Source organism: Notothenia rossii (assembly GCF_949606895.1).
Source record: "Notothenia rossii genome assembly, chromosome: 6".
Lineage (NCBI taxonomy): Eukaryota > Metazoa > Chordata > Actinopteri > Perciformes > Nototheniidae > Notothenia > Notothenia rossii.
This window is the reverse complement of record NC_136909.1, coordinates 73,968,640-73,988,064: the sequence shown is the minus strand read 5'-3', so window position 1 is coordinate 73,988,064 and position 19,425 is coordinate 73,968,640. Positions and strand designations below refer to the sequence as shown.

General features: G+C 41.6%; 1 protein-coding gene across 1 annotated transcript in view; it reads right to left on the bottom strand.

Moving 5' to 3' along the window:
- The window catches only part of tet1 (tet methylcytosine dioxygenase 1), a 42,624-nt gene that overhangs the window by 18,422 nt on the left and 4,777 nt on the right, over window positions 1–19,425 (bottom strand). Inside the window, exon 3 of the mRNA XM_079687963.1 lies at window positions 951–3,153. Coding sequence (XP_079544089.1) covers window positions 951–3,153 — 2,203 coding nt within the window. The remainder of the gene's footprint in view (window positions 1–950; window positions 3,154–19,425) is intronic.

Below are 19,425 nucleotides of genomic sequence, written 5' to 3'. Positions count from 1 at the left end.
GCTGGCGTTATTGGCTTCAGTTCGGCGTTTTTCGGCATGAAAACCCTGAAGATCTTTTATCAGTTTTGCTGCAAGTTCGTGACATTGAGGAGTTTTGGACAATACTAGAGAGCACGCCGTTGATGGACACCTTCCCGCCTCCGTTGATCGCCATCTGAGACTGAGGGATCGGTACAGCTGCAGTTTGGGGTTGAAGATGTAAGGTATCGCTCTGGTTTTACTGCTCATTTGAGTGAAGAAGACAAATGGTTTTGACTTTCAACACTCTCAAGCATCACATCAGGCCTGCAACGTGAGGGGTTTTATTTCATTTTATTTGCCGGCTTGTGTGTGTGTGTGCTGAGTGGGTGTGGGCCCACTGAGTTAATTGTGAAATTGTATTCAAAGGTGACCTTATAATATTTTGATATGATTAATAATTTCCAGTTAAAGGGATTATTAATCAGACATTATTGAAGGTACATTCTGACTGTGTATTTCCTGTTTGTTCACAAGTATACAGTAACATAATTGAGATCTCTATTTCTAAAACTGATTCCAGTGTGATATTTGGTGATTTATATCAATAGAGGTATTTAAACTAATGTGTTTAAGGTAAGTGTCATTGTGCTCAACACATTTAAATATACATTTATTTTATATGTCACTCAGCTAAATTGTTCAGTGTGTATATGTTATAGTAGAGTAGACATAATCTAATACTAGCAAAGTTACAGTGCTTAAAGGTGCTTAAAGGGACTCAAGATAACACAAAGGGTACATTGGTCAAATATAAACAGGATAATTTAAGAGAAATAAGACAACATTACCTTATGTATTCTTCATTGTAAATTAGATTTATTGAGTTAACGAACTCAGGGCCCTTCCCTGATTAAACTAGAGAATAACTGGGCTACATGACACTAATGCAAATGCTTTTCTTCTCAAAGATTATAGGAAGAACAACTCACCCACACATTCACAGGATGGAAGATCAGCAAGTTTTTTGGAAGGTGTATTTAGCAAGTTCTTGGTAGGGGTATCTAAAAAACTCATAGGAGACTCCAGGAAGCTGTTGACGTTATTCTTGGAAGGAGTTGTTTCTTCAGACTGGCTCTGAACCCCGTCAGTACTAGTGGACAGGATAGTGACAGGTCCTGCCCTCTCCAGCTTGTAGTAGCCCTGTTGGCTCGGAGGAGGGGACTGCCGGCCCCCCGAGAAGCCATTGGACAGTCCATGGTTTCCAGATGAGTTGCTCAGGAAAGGGTTATTGGCAGCGCTGGTGTTCGGATCAGCACCGTGATGCACTCCCTGAGAAAACAAATGCCTTTCATAGTCCAGCCCAGCATGACCGTTGCATGGATTGTGTTGGTGGAGTGGACCGTTAGAAAGTGACCATGGGTGGTGTTCTGGACCGGTGTTGTTAACCCTTGTGAGAGGGCTGTAGTTGTGAGTCTGCAGCCCGAGGTGGGCTGCACTGTTTGTGTTACTGTGATGGATGAGTTGCCTCCTTTCCTCCTGAGCCTCAGCCAAGTATCTGTTCAGGTCGATTTGAGCCTGAGGCAGAAACAGGTTCCTCTTGTGGTGAAGGACTGGTTTCCCCTGAATCTTCTGGCCTCTCCCCCTGGAAGTCTCTCCATTTGGCGTGCGTTTTGAGAGGGGGGTCCGGCAGTTGATTCCCTCATTAGGCCCATCATTTTTTTTCTTCCTGGGCTTGGAAGGCGTTGCTCTTGTTTTTTTCACGGGGGTCTTTTTCTGACTGGGGGATATCTGGGAGTTGTAGTTGTATTTGATGGCTGACACAGGTGTTCCTTTCTGAGGGTTTTTCTCCGAGTGCTGGTTGTGTCGAGACTGGATGATGAAGGCCAGGTCTGCCAGCTGAGCTGCCACCTCCTCTTCCTCCTCTCTGTTCCTCCTCGCTTTACCAACAACTCTTTCTCTGTCCTCCGCGAACAATCGCTCATGATCTTTACTGACTCTCATGTCATTGGGATATTTATAGCTGCATTCCGACTTGATGACATGAGAACCAAAGCCCGGCTCTGTCTTCCTACAGGGTGCTTTATCTCTGTCTGAGCTAGCTTCTAAGAGATCGTGCAGATACAGCTTCGCGTTAGACCCCTGGGAGCACTGGATGACGTTTCCTTGTCTGGCCACAGGAGGGCGTATGACTGATGTCTGGTGCAGTGGCGAGCTGATGACCGACACTTTGTTGTAGCGAATAGCTGGTGTGTGTTTGACGTCTTGCAGGGTTGTATTTGTGTTGGAACTGCTATGTTCACACACACGTTCAGTTTTAATGGACCCTGCGGGGCTCTGAGGTATAGCTGCCAGTTGAGTCAAGGCCTCAATAGCAATAGCCTGATCAAAACTAAGATTTCTTCTCTCTGCCAAAGACTGCACGCTCTGTTGCAAGACACCTTGAGTAGGTTCACTTTTAATGTATTGCGGATTCCTTTGCAGGCAAACAGGAGTGCTTTTCTGAAACAAGTCATTCTGTAAGTCCTCTGGCTCTTTTTTGAGAAAGTACAAATCTAGTGGCTCTGTTTTGATGGAGCAAAGAATGGAGGACCGTGAGCTGAAAAGTTTCTCCTCCAGTCCTTTTCTCTCTGTGACAGAAAGACACACCACGGCCGCCAGCGTGGACAGCGGGTCTTCGCAGACCTCGTCTTCATCGCTCAGCTGTTTGGTGGGCTGTTCAGGGATCCACATCCACGGCTCCTCTAGTTTGATCTTCTTTAGTGGAACTGACATGTTGTCCGGAGAAGTCTTGGGTTCATTCTTAGGGCATTCTTTAGGAGTTGTAGCAATTATAGTCCTTTGAGGCTCTGATGCATTAGTAATCCATTTGAAAGCAGACTTCAGGTCAGAGTGTGACCCAGTGGTCATATTAGCACCGTTAGGTTTTGTCAGGTTCTCAGCAGAACCATTCTGAAAATTCACAGAAGAGCATAAATGCTGGTGAAGTGCATTGCTGGTCAGCTCCAGCCCGGATTCTCTTTTGACAACTGATGATGGCTGTCCGCCTTGGTCCGAGGCCGGTTTGTGGGTGATGGTGGGAGCTTGTGTATGAGGTATGTGGCCTTCCTCCCCTTCATCCTCCTCTGCTTCCGTGTGGGTGTCTTCCATCTGCGCTTTGGCTTTGCCATTTACCGACCCACTTTCTGGAACCACCTGAGACAGAGAGAGAGAAACAAGAGGAGAGAGGTGACTCAACAAGTTCTGGCAGTATACAGTGATTCAGCTTGTTCTAAACAGTCACGCCACACAGCACAACAGATTGCCTCCCAGCATGGCATGAGCATCTGCTGCAGCCACTACCGAGGCGGTGGAAAATATTATGACATGTGAAAAAAAAGAATCTGCTTTCTATAAATCTTGCTGAAACTGATCTCTCAACAGAAATAATACAAAAGTGAAGCTGTGTTAGTCACAGTCGAGGCCTCAAACAGGGAAACATGTACGCACTTTGCTGAGTGTAAAGCGCTGTGGATCCACAGGTAGCCGAGTGCCAACAAGTAAACAGTCAAGCACAGTTCATGATTACATCACTAGGATCACTGAGGGCATTTGTAGGTGTGTTCCCGGGCTTGTATGCAAGCACATGTGATTATTAACACAGCATCCCGACCATGTTAACCCCTGTGCATTGTTCAGTGAGTGATTAACCCACTCAGGGTCTAATCCAGACACAGCACAGCTTGACCCTTTGGCTAAGACGGATTCTGACTGCCAGCAAAGCTACGAATATCCAAAGGTCCACAGTATTGACATTTTTATTACCTCCATGAAGAAGTGGAAACGTAATATTTTAAACTTTCGTAATTGCAGACAATTATAGACATAACTCCATAAGATCAATTGATTTAGGAAAAAGTAGAAGCTAAGGCAGTTTACAAAGTCCACATGTTATGGTGTATTATGTATTTATGTTTGTATGTAGTCATGTAAGGCTCTGTATGGACTTTTTCCTTGAAAATAGACAATAGAGCTTCTATCTAAATTAAGGAGCACAAAACAAACCTGATAACAATCTAGCCAAGGTAGTGTTTCTACAACTAAATATACAAATGTGCTTTTCATCATCTTGAGTGAGCATATAATCAACAGAAGTCAAATAAAGCTACTTTTTATTTGAGGACTTAACCTCACATCAAATTGAGAACTAAAGCCTTCAGCATTAGAAGACTGATTAGAAATGTTGCAGCGTGACAAAGATACAAAAAAAAAGACATCATGTGGCAAGACTCAGCTCACAAAAGGCTCTTAAAATTAGAAGCTGGAGGATATACAGTACACTCTAAAAAGTCATTCAGGGGACCTTTTACCACCACTTAATCAAATGCATGGTTGCAAGATACAAATTTGAATTACTTGATTTAGATAAACATTTTAAGTTGCAAACATTAATTTATAAGTTGTGTTGACATAATAATGTTGGTAATTACATCAACTTAATATATCATGGTGGTATATACATTCACTCCGCAGCTGCATATAATCAGCTCATCACAGGCGTTCTCTTTAACCTATTACATTTCACCTCGTTTTCCAGCAGCCAATCACTGTGCTGCAGCCAAACTTTAAAATGGTTCTCCTCTCTCCTGCAGTCAGCTGTGATTTCAGGTTTTCATGCTGCCGCCCGCCTCCTCCCCATCCACCTCCTTTCATCATATCCAGTGCCAGGAGAGCTAACCCAAAGACCTCATCACACCCCCTCTTCATCCCATCTCCTCATCAAATCCAGATCTTCATCATCATCACCAGTGTCTAGACCCCGGGGGGTTCCCTATATGCTCACGGCTGCATTTCCCCCTTTAGATATACAATTTCAGGATCGGGGTCTAATCGCCAAAGACTTAACATTTATGACATGTGTCAATAAATCTCTCCTGATTGAAATATCATGTGTTGAAATAAACAACTGCAGTTCAAAATAAAAAGTGAATTGCCTAATATTTTTGTTGTGGAATTAATGAATTTCTTTCTTTAAAGGCAAAAACATGAAAAAGCAAAAAACTATTGAATACAATATATTTGGAGCAACTTCAAAACTTGTGTTCACAATGATGGTAATTAAGTACATACAACTTGAAATTCCTTTTAAATAATGTGGTAAAACTAGTTTAAAAAACTTGATCTTTGGAGTAATCAACTTAAAAACTTGTGTTTATGCTACCAATTATTAAGTAAGTGGTAATTAAAAACACCTGATTGTAGAGGAAAAAGTCTTCTCCCCTAACTCAAATAAGTTTGTTGGTTTAACACACTTTCATTAGAAGTTGTCATAACTCAATAAACATTGATGCAAACTGTTGCATGGATTTTCTTTGTTGACCCAAAGCATTTGTTTTTAGAGTGTAAGTGCATTCCTGGGATCTGTGTGTAATGTATGTTTATGCGAGTGTGTATGCATTAGTCCTTTAATGAACTTGCACAACTGCAGGGTGGCTATATACAGGACTGTCTCAGAAAATTAGAATATTGTGATAAAGTTCTTTATTTTCTGTAATGCAATTAAAAAAACAAAAATGTCATACATTCTGGATTCATTACAAATCAACTGAAATATTGCAAGCCTTTTATTATTTTAATATTGCTGATTATGGCATACAGCTTAAGAAAACTCAAATATCCTATCTCTAAATATTAGAATATCATGAAAAAGTATACTAGTAGGGTGTTCAACGAATCACTTGAATCGTCTAATTAACTCGAAACACCTGCAAGGGTTTCCTGAGCCTTGAAAAACACTCAGCTTGGTTCAGTAAACTAAATCACAAGTATGGGGAAGACTGCTGATCTGACTGCTGTCCAGAGGACCGTCATTGACACCCTCCATCAGGAGGGTAAGACACAAAAAGAAATTTCTCAAAGAGCAAGCTGTTCACAGAGTGCAGTTTCAAAGCACATCCACAAAAAGTCTGTTGGAAGGGGGAAATGTGGCAGGAAACGCTGCACAACCAAGAGAGATGACCGCAGCCTTAACAGCATTGTGAAGAAGAGTCGCTTCCAGAATTTGGGGGAGCTTCAAAGACAGTGGACTGAAGCTGGAGTCCAGGTATCAAAAGTCACTGTTCACAGACGTGTCCGGGAAATGGGCTACAATAGCCGTATTCCCATGGTCAAGCCACTTCTGAACTCAAGACAACGGAAGAGGCGTCTGACTTGGGCTAAGGAAAAGAAGCACTGGACAGTTGCACAGTGGTCCAAAGTCCTCTTTTCAGACGAAAGCAAGTTTTGTATTTCATTTGGAAGTCAAGGCGCCAGAGTCTGGAGAAAGGCTGGAGAGGAGCAAAATCCAAGTTGCTTGAAATCCAGTGTGAAGTTCCCACAGTCAGCGATGGTTTGGGGAGCCATGTCAGCTGCTGGTGTTGGTCCACTGTGTTTCATCAAGCCCAGAGTAAATGCAGCTGTGTACCAAGAGATTTTAGAGCACTACATGCTTCCGTCTGCTGAAAAGCTCTATGGAGATGAGGAATTCATTTTCCAGCATGATCTGGCACCTGCCCACAGTGCCAAAACCACCAGTAACTGGTGTACTGACCATGGCATTACTGTCCTCGATTGGCCTGCAAATTCCCCTGACCTGAACCCCATAGAGAATATGTGGGGTATTGTGAAGAAGAAGCTGAAAGACACCAGACCCAACAATGCTAATGAGCTAAAGGCCGCTATTGAAGCATCCTGGGCATCCATAACACCTCAGCAATGCCACAGGCTGATTGCCTCCATGCCACGCCGCATTGATGCAGTAATCCGTGCAAAAGGATTCCCATCCAAGTACTGAGTGCATTAATGGACATTTTCAAATGTTTGATTGTGTTTTGCTGTTATAAATCTTTTTTTTTTACTTGGTCTGAGGAACTATTCTAATTTTTTGAGATAGGATTTTTGAGTTTTCTTAAGCTGTATGTCATAATCAGCAATATTAAAATAATAAAAGGCTTGCAATATTTCAGTTGATTTGTAATGAATCCAGAATGTATGACATTTTTGTTTTTTTAATTGCATTACAGAAAATAAAGAACTTTATCACAATATTCTAATTTTCTGAGACAGTCCTGTATATTGTATATCTGGCACCCATTAAACTCCATCACTTCCACTGTTTTAATCTATTCTGCAGCAGGAGATGCACTTAAAGTTGACAGATCAAGCCGCGACAATACTTAATATAATAAAAAAACAGATTTATATGAACACACAGACCAAACAGAAAAGACCTTTGAGTTACATGCGCTCTATTCAACTCTATTTTCCCTATTTCCATCAGACATGGGTGCCAGGGTTGTTCGAGGTCCATGTCCTAAGACATCCTTGATAAAATGGTAACAGTGTGTTTGACTTTTAAGCTTATCGTTAAAAAGCAGAATTGAGCCTTGTGACATCCCACATGTGACGGCTGCTGAGCAAGAGCACAGGCTGTCATTCATGAGGAACAAGGTGTTAAAATACAAGCAATGAAGCAGGCTTCCAGAGCTAAAAGCATTCAATTAAAGATGGAAAATAAAAGCTGTCAAAGGCTGCGCTGAGGTCTAAGAGGATTAATACGGAGCACATCTCCTGCATTGGCTGCTTAAAGAATGTTCTTAGTTGCCTTAAGTAGATCAGTTGCTGTGTATTGTGAAGTCAGAGAGAAGAAAGAATGAAGAGGTGTTGGTTAAAATACCTTCTTGTAATACTTAAGCATAGAGAATGATAGGTAAATGATTTAGTTTCACACATATCACATTTTCAATATGATATTTAATACTGACTCTCAGACTGTAATTCCGGTAAGGAGATTTGACACTGCTGTGTGAGTTGATTGCATTTGGTGCTTTATTAAATGTGCTAGTAAAAAAGCTGAAAAGCAATATTTGTACAGAAATGTGTATTTGTTCAACATGCCTTTCTAATCTGAAATGATTTCCAGTCTGAATATCCATTAAACATGCTATACCGAATAGAGCCCTTGTTTTTGACTATGTGGGACTGACACAGTTGCACCTTGTGTTTACAACTGATTTTCCTCTTATTTGTTGTACATCCATTGGTGCTGTGCTAGAAATATTTCAAACTGGTGCAGCTTTTTGTATCTTTTGGACCAGTTATCTTCAGGAATATAATGCAAATTGCCAAAAGCTGTTTATTAAGACAAAGTTAGACTGTCGTTGGACAAGGCAACTGAGCGTCAGTGTTTTCCCCTTAACCTATTCGGGTGGTCCATGCATTCATCCACCCCCCCCTCAAATAAGATAAAACATGCGAGTTCATGGCTACTGTAGACAATGTTCTTGTTGCTCTGTGTTGCGTTGTTAATGAGTGAAACACACTGGAGTTGAAGATCTGTGGGGTTTATTCTCTCAAAAATATAATTTACAATTTAGGCATTTAGCAGACGCCTTATTCCAAAGCGACTTACAATGACCAATTACAGGGACATTCTCCCTGGAGTAACCGAGGGCTAAGTGCCTTACTCAAGGGCACACTAGTAGTGGTGTTCCAGGCAGGATTTGAACTCGCAACCTTCCGATCATCAGCCCACCTCACTATTGATTAGACCATAAAAATAAAAATAAATATATATATTTTTTTTTTATGAGATCCATTCGTGGCGGACGATATTTAATTGTGGCGGCCCGCCACAAATAAATCAATGTATGGGAAACACTGAGTGAGCTGTTCAGGTTAATAAAATGTTAAGATCGGACATGATTAGTACGATGGAGCGGATTTAAGTCTTTCTACCAATGTGATATTCCTGATCCCTCTCTGATCCAATTTCTTTCTCCCTTGTCCACTTCACTCGCCGTGTCTTTCAGGACTACTACTAGAAACACACTGCTGATGCAACAGATAGCTTGAGCTCTCAGGCTGAGGCAATACTAAAGCTACCGATTCAACAGAGTTTGATACCCGTTCCAAACAGACTGTGAAAATGGCCCACCCAACGTTCAAATGAGCAAGTGAAGGGAAGAGTTGGAAAAATGGGTAGCCGGGTGAGGAGGGAGGGAGGGGGGAAAAGGCAGTGTGTCTGTCACAATAAACTGCTTTCAATGACAAAGCAACTCTGGCCGGCTTCCAGCACTGCAACACGCGTGTCTCTGTGGATATATATGCGTGTGCATCCAAGTGTTCATGATCCGACATCAAAGTACAGCGCCTGTTTTTAATTATGCTACATTTAGCCTTGCGATAACAAAAAGCCTATGCAGGATGTAAAGGAACAGTCATGTGCTCTTGTTTAACCTCAGGGTCTCTAGAGATCTGGGTCTGTGATGTGTTAGTGCTGTGTCTTTGTGCTGCTGTGTCTGCCTCAGGGGATCTGAAGTCACTTACATGTGCAAACATTGTCTTCTTCTTTTCTGATAGACCAACACATATTTAACTGTTGTGCTTGTCAGAGCTTTTAAAGTTAAATAAATATATGTTAGGGTAGCTACAGGTGAGTGCACTACAAACAAACACACGTTCATAGACCTACCCTAGCAACAGAAGTGTAACCGTCGCCTGAATCCTAACAAACGTGTCTCAATGGGTCTCCAAGGAGGTTTTACGCAGTGTGTATGTATTCATCACTCGACAACACAGACATACAAACACTCAGATATACACATAAACATCACTACATAAACAAAAAAGAAAGTGCTACGAATATATGAAATTCATTCTGGATAACTTTCAGCCCTGTTCACTTTGGATATTATACCCAGTTAGGATCTTCACCTCACACAGCTCTTAGAAATGATCACAGAAAAAGCGCGCTTCCTTCCTGGCTGTGACTGTAAGTAGTGGTTGATGTGTGATTCTTTCTACACGTGAGAATTTCCTTCATTCATTGAGTGTTTCCTGCCTGCACTAAGCTCAATGTCACGTCGTGAACATAGGAAACATAGTACAATAAAAAGAAAACAGCGACAAAGGTGTTATAAGTAGCAATAAACCGAATGAACTTGAATAAACTGGCTCCCAGGACACTCGTATGAATAAGAGCTTAATTAACTGTAAAACTATACAAATTAAGACAACATCAGTACCACAAAGACCCTTTCTTACAAACCACACAATAATAACACCATTACTATTGCAGCCAAACTATTAAAAGCAAGCCAAATTACAACCCACGGCTTACAAGCACCACACTTCTCTGCTAAGCAGTCAGAAAACAGCAGGTGCAAACATATGGCTCTCCGGACCACTGCAAGAAAAGGGGAAGCAAAGGGGCTCTTCATACAGTATAATGTGTAACGGCTTAAAAAAAGGACATGCAACAGGGAAAGAGAAGAGCTGTGTCTATTACCATGGAAACTGACCTCTTTATTGCTGACTTTTGTTTTCACATCCTTTAAACCCACCTGGAAAAGACAAGCCAAACGCTCACACACAGAAGTCTTCAGTGCTTCAGGAGAAACAATAACAAAACCATCCTCCAAATAAAGCACTCCAATAGGCTAAATCCAGGCTGGCAGAGAGAGAGACAAACGCAGGATAACCTCTAGCTGAGCTCCACTGTAGCTGACCCATCTGCAGCGAGACAAAAGACCCCAGGGTGAATGAGCCGGCTGCCTTTACCTTGTCTGTCCTCGGAGGAAGCCCCTCCGGTTTAGGCAGCATATCCCTAAAAGGTATTGGTGGCCATCTTACTTTGCCTTCCTTCAGCCTCAAAAGAAAACCCTAGCTACAGTAGCCGTGTGCAGGGCAAGCTCCTGGGTGTCATGACTGTGAGCTGCTGTAGCAAAGTGCTGCTACAGCAAACACTCACACACACACACACGCACACGCACACACACACACAGACATATAGACGCACACACATACGGGATGCCTTTCGCAGACGCAGACAGAGCCTCATCAGCCAATAGCATGAGGACCTCAGCGGCTTGTAAATTATCTTCCATGCCTAGACTCTCCTAAACAAAGGATCCCCTATGTGGGCTTTTTACTCCAGCCCTACACACATGGATTGGTGGCAAGCTGTGGAACGGATACTGCACACATGCTGGATCCGGATCACAGGAAAACACCCCCATCCCTGCAGAGATATTAACCCCTAAAGCAGATCACCAGCACGGCTTTGGAAGAATGGGGATTTTCACTGAAATCCTAGCCCCACTGCTATGATTATTAATCTATTCATTGATTAATCATTAGAGGGAACAATAAAATCTGCAATTTATACGAATTACATATTTATTTATAATCTTTTATTTGAGTGTTATCTTGTTGCAATATATTGGAGAGAAGACAGACATTTCTACTCGCGAGATCTCCACCACTTAACAACTAATTGATTATATTAGGAGCTTTCCTTTAACACTACTCCATCAGATTTTTCAATCATGCGATCTAGTTCATAAAATATAAAAGGTGTTTCAATATGACAATTATTGCATGCCTTTAAATGATAACAAACAGACTATGAATCATTTTCTGCAGCACGTCTAATTCCCACATGATCTAGAGACGATGTGGAAGGCAGCAGGAAAGAGGATGTTGACGGCAACCATACCGTCTCAACAACCCCTCCCCTCATTCTCTCTCATCCACCCCCGGAGCCTTTTTCAATTCCCTGAGGAAAAGCTTTAGTAAGAGAAAAAGGAGGGAGACCGAAAGCAATGACTAAGAGAGGAACATGTTATGAGAGAGTAAAATACTCCCCCTTTTTAAAGGCAACCATGTGGCGCTGAGGTCACACCAGGACAAGAAGACTGAAGGCAGTGGAGACTCGGTGGGGATTGCCGTTAACACTCGAATGACCGACTTTAGACGTGTGTTTGAAGCAGAGAGCTTGCAGCTTAATCCAGACACAACAATTAAATATATCTGCAGCGTGCATGCAATAAATATGCAAACAGCAGGATGAATAAAATGAATGCACAGGCGGTGAAAAATGAAGTTGTTATTAAAGGATTTAGCCGTAAGCCATGACAAAATCTCAAAAGGTATTCATAAGCACGTTACACCCAACAGGCCTGAGTTATATGATGTGATTAATGTGTTTAATAAAGGAATCATTTGAGTCCTCTGTGAAAACGAAACACATATCGCAGTTCACACAGACTATTTTAACACACTATATAAACAATGTATTACAATGTTTTTAACACTATGGTGCCATTTTTGAAGATGAAATGTATCTGTTTTTCTCACATTGCTCTGCAGTTCAACAGACAGTGAGTCAGTTGGTCAGTTAGATGCTTATAACTTATCATTGTCAAACTGCTGCATGCTGTGGGGCTTCATGCATATGTAATCTCACACATTTTTAAAACCAGTGCCTTGTACAATGCCATACAGTGAATGTGTGTTATATATTAACAGTGGTGGTTGCTGAGTAAAAATGCTTTTTCTCTCAGTATTATGATGTATTCTCTACAACGGTTCATCCCAAAAAGGCTCATTTCAGATATCATATCCTCTGCTAAGCGTTAGCAGATATTTGAGTGTGCATCTAAGAGCATTCATCATCTAAACAGGTAATATTCAACAGAAGTCATTTTCCCCAACAGTTATAATAACACATTTCCTGACACACTGTAAAACAAACAGGGATGTAGACTAAACACTCGAAATATACACAAGGCATGTGTGTGGTGTGCAAACTTCATTCCCATAAAATAATATTTCTCAAGCACTGTCAGCAACACAAAACCTCAGTCCACATTGCAACAACATATTTTCAGCTATTTTAATCACAATGTGGATAACTGGCTGCAAATGTAGAAGTTGTTTTGCCGACTCATGTGGATATACAACAGCTTTTACGCTAATTTAACCCTGAACTGGCCATAAGAAACTTTTATGGACACCTGAAATATCAATGTTTTGCGGGGAAGAGCGTTTTACTACCCATTACACATGCCAAAATATGCATCGTTTACTTTTTCTCTCCTATAAATCCAGAATAATTTCCTGAACAATGATCGTTTTTATGCCAACTTCAAGGCATGTTTATGATGGTAATAGATGCGAAATTAGGTAAAGCCATGTCTGGGTTCAATAAGATATTTCCAGGTTCATTGTGGCAGTTATAGCTGATCTCTTATCTGAAAGGGAATGTCTTAGGTAGTCTGACAGGTTTGACATTCGTGAATGGTCTTCAAACTATACTGTCAAACAGGTTACACCAACCTAGTCAACAAATATCTTTGTAAGATACACACCTATCAACTGCTACTTTTTACTTAATAGTGTGTTGCTGAAGCCTGTTGGCATTTCTTGACACTAAATTAAAACTACACAATTCAACAGCTAGGTGAAAATAAATGATATAAATACAATATGTTGGACAATGTCATTTATAAAAAAATGCATATAATAATACATCTCTCTAATATGTGTTTAAAAGTATGAACTGCATTGAGTGTACTGTGTTTCTCTGCTTTTATGATTCCTCCTGCAGCACCTCCATTCCTGCATCCAAAGATACTTCACAACTACCAACAGTATCCCTTCACTTTCAGCTATTTAAATGTCTCATATGTTTTTTCCCTATGACAAGCTTCCTAGCTCTCATGAGGAACAAATCGTCTGGACGTTTTCATGCATGCTAGGTAAAGAAAGTATAGTTCTGCACTGCAGTCATAAACTGTCTCTGACACATGTGGAGGCTGACCCACTGGAGGCCGGCCCGCTGATGGAGCTGTGCCAAGAGTGACTGTTGCCAATAGTTGTCATCACAGTGCTGCTGACGCTAATGTAAACCTGCCTCTCATTTGCATTGAAAAACGAGAGATCTCTGCTGAAGGGTAGTAGTTTGAGGGAGTTGTGACTTTCTTCAGTGAAAGATAGCAATGATAATAGTGATGAAAACCATGGGGAAATATAACTCTGTGCATTGACTTGTCCCCATGCTGCTGATTGAGACAATCATTCACAACCATTCACACAAAGACCAACAGACAAAGTTAAGGGACTAAGAATAAGCAATACATATCTATATGCAAACACCCAAGTCAGCATTTGGATACTGCGTTACCAGACCGAGGCAGTTTGAAAGCTGATTTTCCTTGAAGAGAACATTGAATTCATAAATTCAGTGTTACCTGAGAGGAGGCAGCAGTACGGCTCACAGTCAGACCCTAAAAGCTGCACACAAATCACAATGTTACCTTTTCCAAAAGAACATCTGTGGACTTAAGCCTTTGACTTTATGTCTGCACAAAATGTTTATGCGCTCTCCTCTACATGCTCTCTGCTTCCTCAACAAACACTAACAAATAAAACGAAATGTTTGGATCGGATAGGCTGTAACCAATGGGTGAGGCTATTTAAGGACACAAGCTATTAACATTCAAAACTCGATCCATACATAAACACAGAGAGTGACATGGAACATACTACAATCCCACTCTTGGAAGAAATTGTGCATCATTCAACACCACTCCCTCAACCCACATGGACTTCATTTAAGGTCCAACAGCGGTTGGTCAGCACGAGAAAACAGTGTGTCATTCCAACTCTCACACCTCCAACCGGGCCAGGAGAGGAGGGATGAGTTTAAAAACTGTATGCATCTACAAAATGTCCTCTTTAATAGTTTAACAGTATTATCCATGTGACTGTAGCTGCCGATTTTGATCTGGTTAAACACACAATGTATACTGTGGTGTCTCAATACGGCAAAACGTGTTTCACCTTGGAAAGGACATTGAAGAAGGTGAGGGGATCCATCAGTTTATGTAAATACTGACAGAGACCATCCCACACACACACACACACACACACACACACACACACACACACACACACACACACACACACACACACACACACACACACACACACACATACACACAAACACTATGCAGGCAGAGCAGCATTGGGGCCCCAGATCCTCTCACAATGAGACAGGAAAAGGCTTACTTAAGTTTGCGCTAGTACAACATGCTGAGTCGGCATGTTGGCCATTTCACTGCATGTGTGTGCATCACTCACACACACAAATATGTGTGCAGACAGATGCATACAAAAATAGAACAAGGTGAAGTGACAAGCATCGCAATGGATAATAAATGCATCCTCCTCAGGTGCATAGGTCTATATTCAAGGTTAGCGAGGTCAGGTTGATGCATGAATATGCTTTGGTTTCTCTAGAAGGAGGTCATTGAATGCCCTCGGTAGGATTTGAGTGGCATTTCTTTTGGGGGGCATACAAGGATTTCTTTTCACCCAGTGAAGCCAAGTGGCACGACTTCAAAGCTTATCCAGGGACTTAGAGCCTTACAACAGTCAGGACGCAGCACACACTCACAGATTCAAAGAACCAAAGAGGGTTCAGGAGCATTAGTGGTATCACAGTTTAACTCTACAAATATATTGCTGAATTATAAACATTATTATACTAAAATACACCTCGTCTCTTACAAAATTACGTCATGATACAATCTGAGTTGTCCTTCCAGAGAAATGTATTTTCTACCGGATTACGTCTCAGTTTTTAACAAATTTTTAAGGTTGTAAAATAGAACAAAACAGAAAACAGCAAAACTACTACTTTGGTAAATTATCATGATGTGGCTTGAAATTAGTATGTTGGTATGGTCGTAAAATAAAATGACTGAAATAGACTAGTTTTGAATGGGACACTTATTTGTTTCCTACCTAAGCTTTGATTAAAATTGTGTTACATAACAAAATTACATAAACTGGGACAAAATATGTTTCCCTCCAAATGTAAATGACATGTTGTATGGTAACATCATTTTTGACATAAAACTATTTGTATTGTTGTTGTTGCAGAAAAGTATTTGCTGCTGAGTTGCTAAGGTGGATTTACATTAAAGCAAACATAGTGAAGTCCCTATTAAAATAATTGAATTGCTGTTTAGTTGGATGTAAGCCTTCAACATGGCACAGCTATACATCTTCTCTGATGTCGGGTTCTGACCATAAAACAGACATGTCCCATCATACACAGAGCCTTTTTCTGGGCCTCTACCCAAGCCCTGCAGTTATTACAGATAACTACCTCAGATGTTTGTTTTAAATGTAATTGGCTTGGACCAGGTTAACAGAAAATACAAAGCAGCCATAATCAGAGGAAGGCTGATGTAATAAAACGTGTGTCTGTGAAGAGGAAGAGGAGATGTCAGAGGAAAGAGAGGAGGCTAAGGCAGAACACAATCTGCTTGGTCATAATGAGTTGGCAGTGTCTTTGACGTTTCATGAACCCTCCTCGGCCCCCTTGTGTCCCACACATTTATGTAATACAGAGGAGAATAAGAGTGTGTGGATGTACTTCAGCCAGAATAGCCACGTGTAGATGTGGGAGAACCTGAACCTGTAGAGTGACACACTAAACTTTGTTATGGCTTGGAAAATAACATACCTGTTCAGTTTAAGATATTATCTGTAGATACATTAAATGGTTTAATGTATAAATAGTGTATCTGTCAGTCAGTATCTTAAAGGGGACTTATCATGCAAAATGCACCTTTGTACGTCTTTTATACATGAATATGTGTCCCCGGTGTGTCAGGGAAGTCACCAAGTGTCAGAAAACACAACCCTCTCGCTTTTCCTGCATACCCAAAATCTCGAAAAACGGGGCTTTAACGGATCTGATACAGATTTGAAAATAGTCTGACGTCAGTGACGAGGAGCTCCGCCTATATGGCCAACTCTCCACCAATCAGGGGAATGAGAGGTTGTCGTGGCATGGTAACAACATGGTAACAGCATGGTAACATGATGCTCAACTCGGCCCCCTCCTTTGCAGGGGGGCGTGGTCAGCTGCAGCGCATGCAAAGACAGGGTGGAGGAGAGCAAAATAGAGCAAAATGAGGCATGGCTAATGCATGATCTGTTTGGTATTTTGAAAAAGAAAACGTATAAATAAACCTTATGGCCCTACAATATATTATTCAAATATAGCATGATAGGTCCACTTTAAACAGCATAAGACTCATGTTATATATTTCCCAACAATAAAAAACAAGCTTACTCTGTAACGTTTGCCATATAAATAAATGTGTGCTCATTGCATTTATCGGCATAAACATCTAGTGTAATAACCTCACTGAATTGGTTGATTTACAGAGATAATGCAGACGTTTTAGCGCTCATCTCTTGTAGCAGCTACAGCTTGCTGCTGACCCGATATGAACAAGACAATCTGAGCAGTTTAACCCAATTACCTGGATATAGGCTACCGAGTTCACAGCCTTAAACCCAAAGTGCGTGTCTGCTGGTTATCTCCACTAATCCTCCTTACAACCCTGAGAATACTCCATCAGCCATCAGCCGTGGCAGGTCAAAGGTCAGCACCAGACAATGGGGTCTCCATGGCTACCGTCGGTCCTGAAGACTTCCACTGAGTGTGCGTGTGTGTTTGTGTGTATTTGTGTGCGTGTATGCATGTGTCTGTGTGTGTGTGTGTGTGTGTGTGTGTGTGTGTGTGTGTGTGTATGCATGTGTGTGTGTGTGTGTGTGTGTGTGTGTGTGTGTGTGTGTGTGTGTGTGTGTGTGTGTGTGTGTGTGTGTGTGTGTGTGTGTTTGTGTGTGTGTGTGTGTGTGTGTGTGTGTGTGTGTGTGAAAGAGAGGGGGAAGAGGAGCTTGGACCTGACAGGAGCGTCTGCTGGGACAAATCACTCTCACTTTACATTAAGCTGGTTCCATCGGAGAACAATGGGGGTGCTTCGCTGCACGATGGCCTCAACTACAAGCTGTGAAAAAAGACCATCATACACACGCCAGACGCACACACGGTTATCTGCATGGACCTTCCCTTTTGACAAAAAAATATAGGAAATAATCATTCGTGCACAAAGACACACACAGCTTTGAATATCTGTTACAGAGCAAACAGTCGCCGCTGGGTGCTGCCGGCTGCCTGTCCTCCCCACCAGAGGCTGTCGGAGGGATCGGATCGGCAAGTGTTTTCATGATACATGTGTTATCTCAGCTGGGCTACTCCTTGCAGCAGAAAAGGAAGGAGTGAAATAAGTGTGGGAGATAAATTAGTTTGCAGCAGGAGCTGGGCACAAAGCTGGCTAGCTGACTGGAAGAATGCAGGCTGCTATTTGTAAAGAGTATAGGGTCCCTGCTATGTTATTATGGTGCGCCTCAATCTCAGCCACAGTGTACCTCACCAGGTGCATGGTGTGGATAAATGCAATGGCAGAAAGACACACAGCACTCACAGATGATAGATATACTATGTGTGAGTGCGGCTTTTGGCATTTGTCTAAGGCTATGACAAAGTATGTTGTACAATATACTTGATAACTTGTTCTGGAAAAAATGGAAAACAAAGGGGTTTGAAATGCCCCAAAAGTAACATTGTACTTTAATACATATCTATATATATAGTATACAAGTACTTCTTATAAAAACTTATTGGGAAGTATCTTAACCCCTTTTTGGAGAAATTACTTATGTGCATAATGTACTTACATGTCAACATCTTGCATCCATTTGTGAATTTGTATTAGGTATTTAAGATGTTTTGCCAGTTCAAGTCAAATGGTCTGCTGGCAGTGAGTTACTGAGGGCCAACTGTTTACAAAATGATGATAAGTGACACAGTGATGACGGCTGTTCGTTATAACATATTTTTGTTGCTATTTTGCAGGGATTTGAGTGTTAAAAACATTATCCAAAAACACTGACATCTGCCTTGTTAGCCAATAAAACAGTGAGTCAGTTATGCAGCCTACAGCTCTAAACATGTCAGGACTATTTCAGTCAAATTCATTATACAAACACAGGAGTGTTTGCACCCTATGAACGGTAGTGTTTTGTTTCTGGTGTGTACGTGTTAGCATGTGTGTTTCTGTGTTCAGGCCAGGGCCAGGTCAGACTAGGCAGTGAGCCCCTTCCACACAGCCCGATACAGAGCGAGGCCACGAGGGGGCCATCAAGCCTGAGTGAAACCAGACCTTTTTAAAAGGAAAGCAACACACTCTTTTTTACAAACACACAAACAATAGGAGCTAGTTTTGCCTCCATATACAAGCACCTTACACTGATCAATCTGTGTAAGGTATGTTATGGACTTAATGTTTTATGACACAGTTAAACCAAACTTAACCACAACAACACCAACCATGGAAGCTTACTAAAACCAGGAACAGAATCCACATGTCACAACATGAACTCCTCTTTGGCCTCTGCCCCTGTTTTAACAATCTCTGGGCTGAGTATAATCTGTTGGTAGGGCGTGTGAGCTTGATCAGCAGGACTGGCCAGCAAGTATAATGTAGTACACAGACTATAAATACACATAAAGTAAGCCCTTGTGCAACACAGTGTCGTTTCTTGAGTTATATATACTAACAAAACACAAGGAAGGGTTGCTCCCCCTTTCTGTATCTGGAGTTAAGCATAGGGATTTGGGGATTTACCCTCCAGCTGATCATGATGATAGCTGTTCTGACAGTGCTAGCTTGCAGCAGCTGGTGCAGTCTATACCCCTGCACAATCCAACAAAAACCTGTTCCCAAACCACAAACACACACA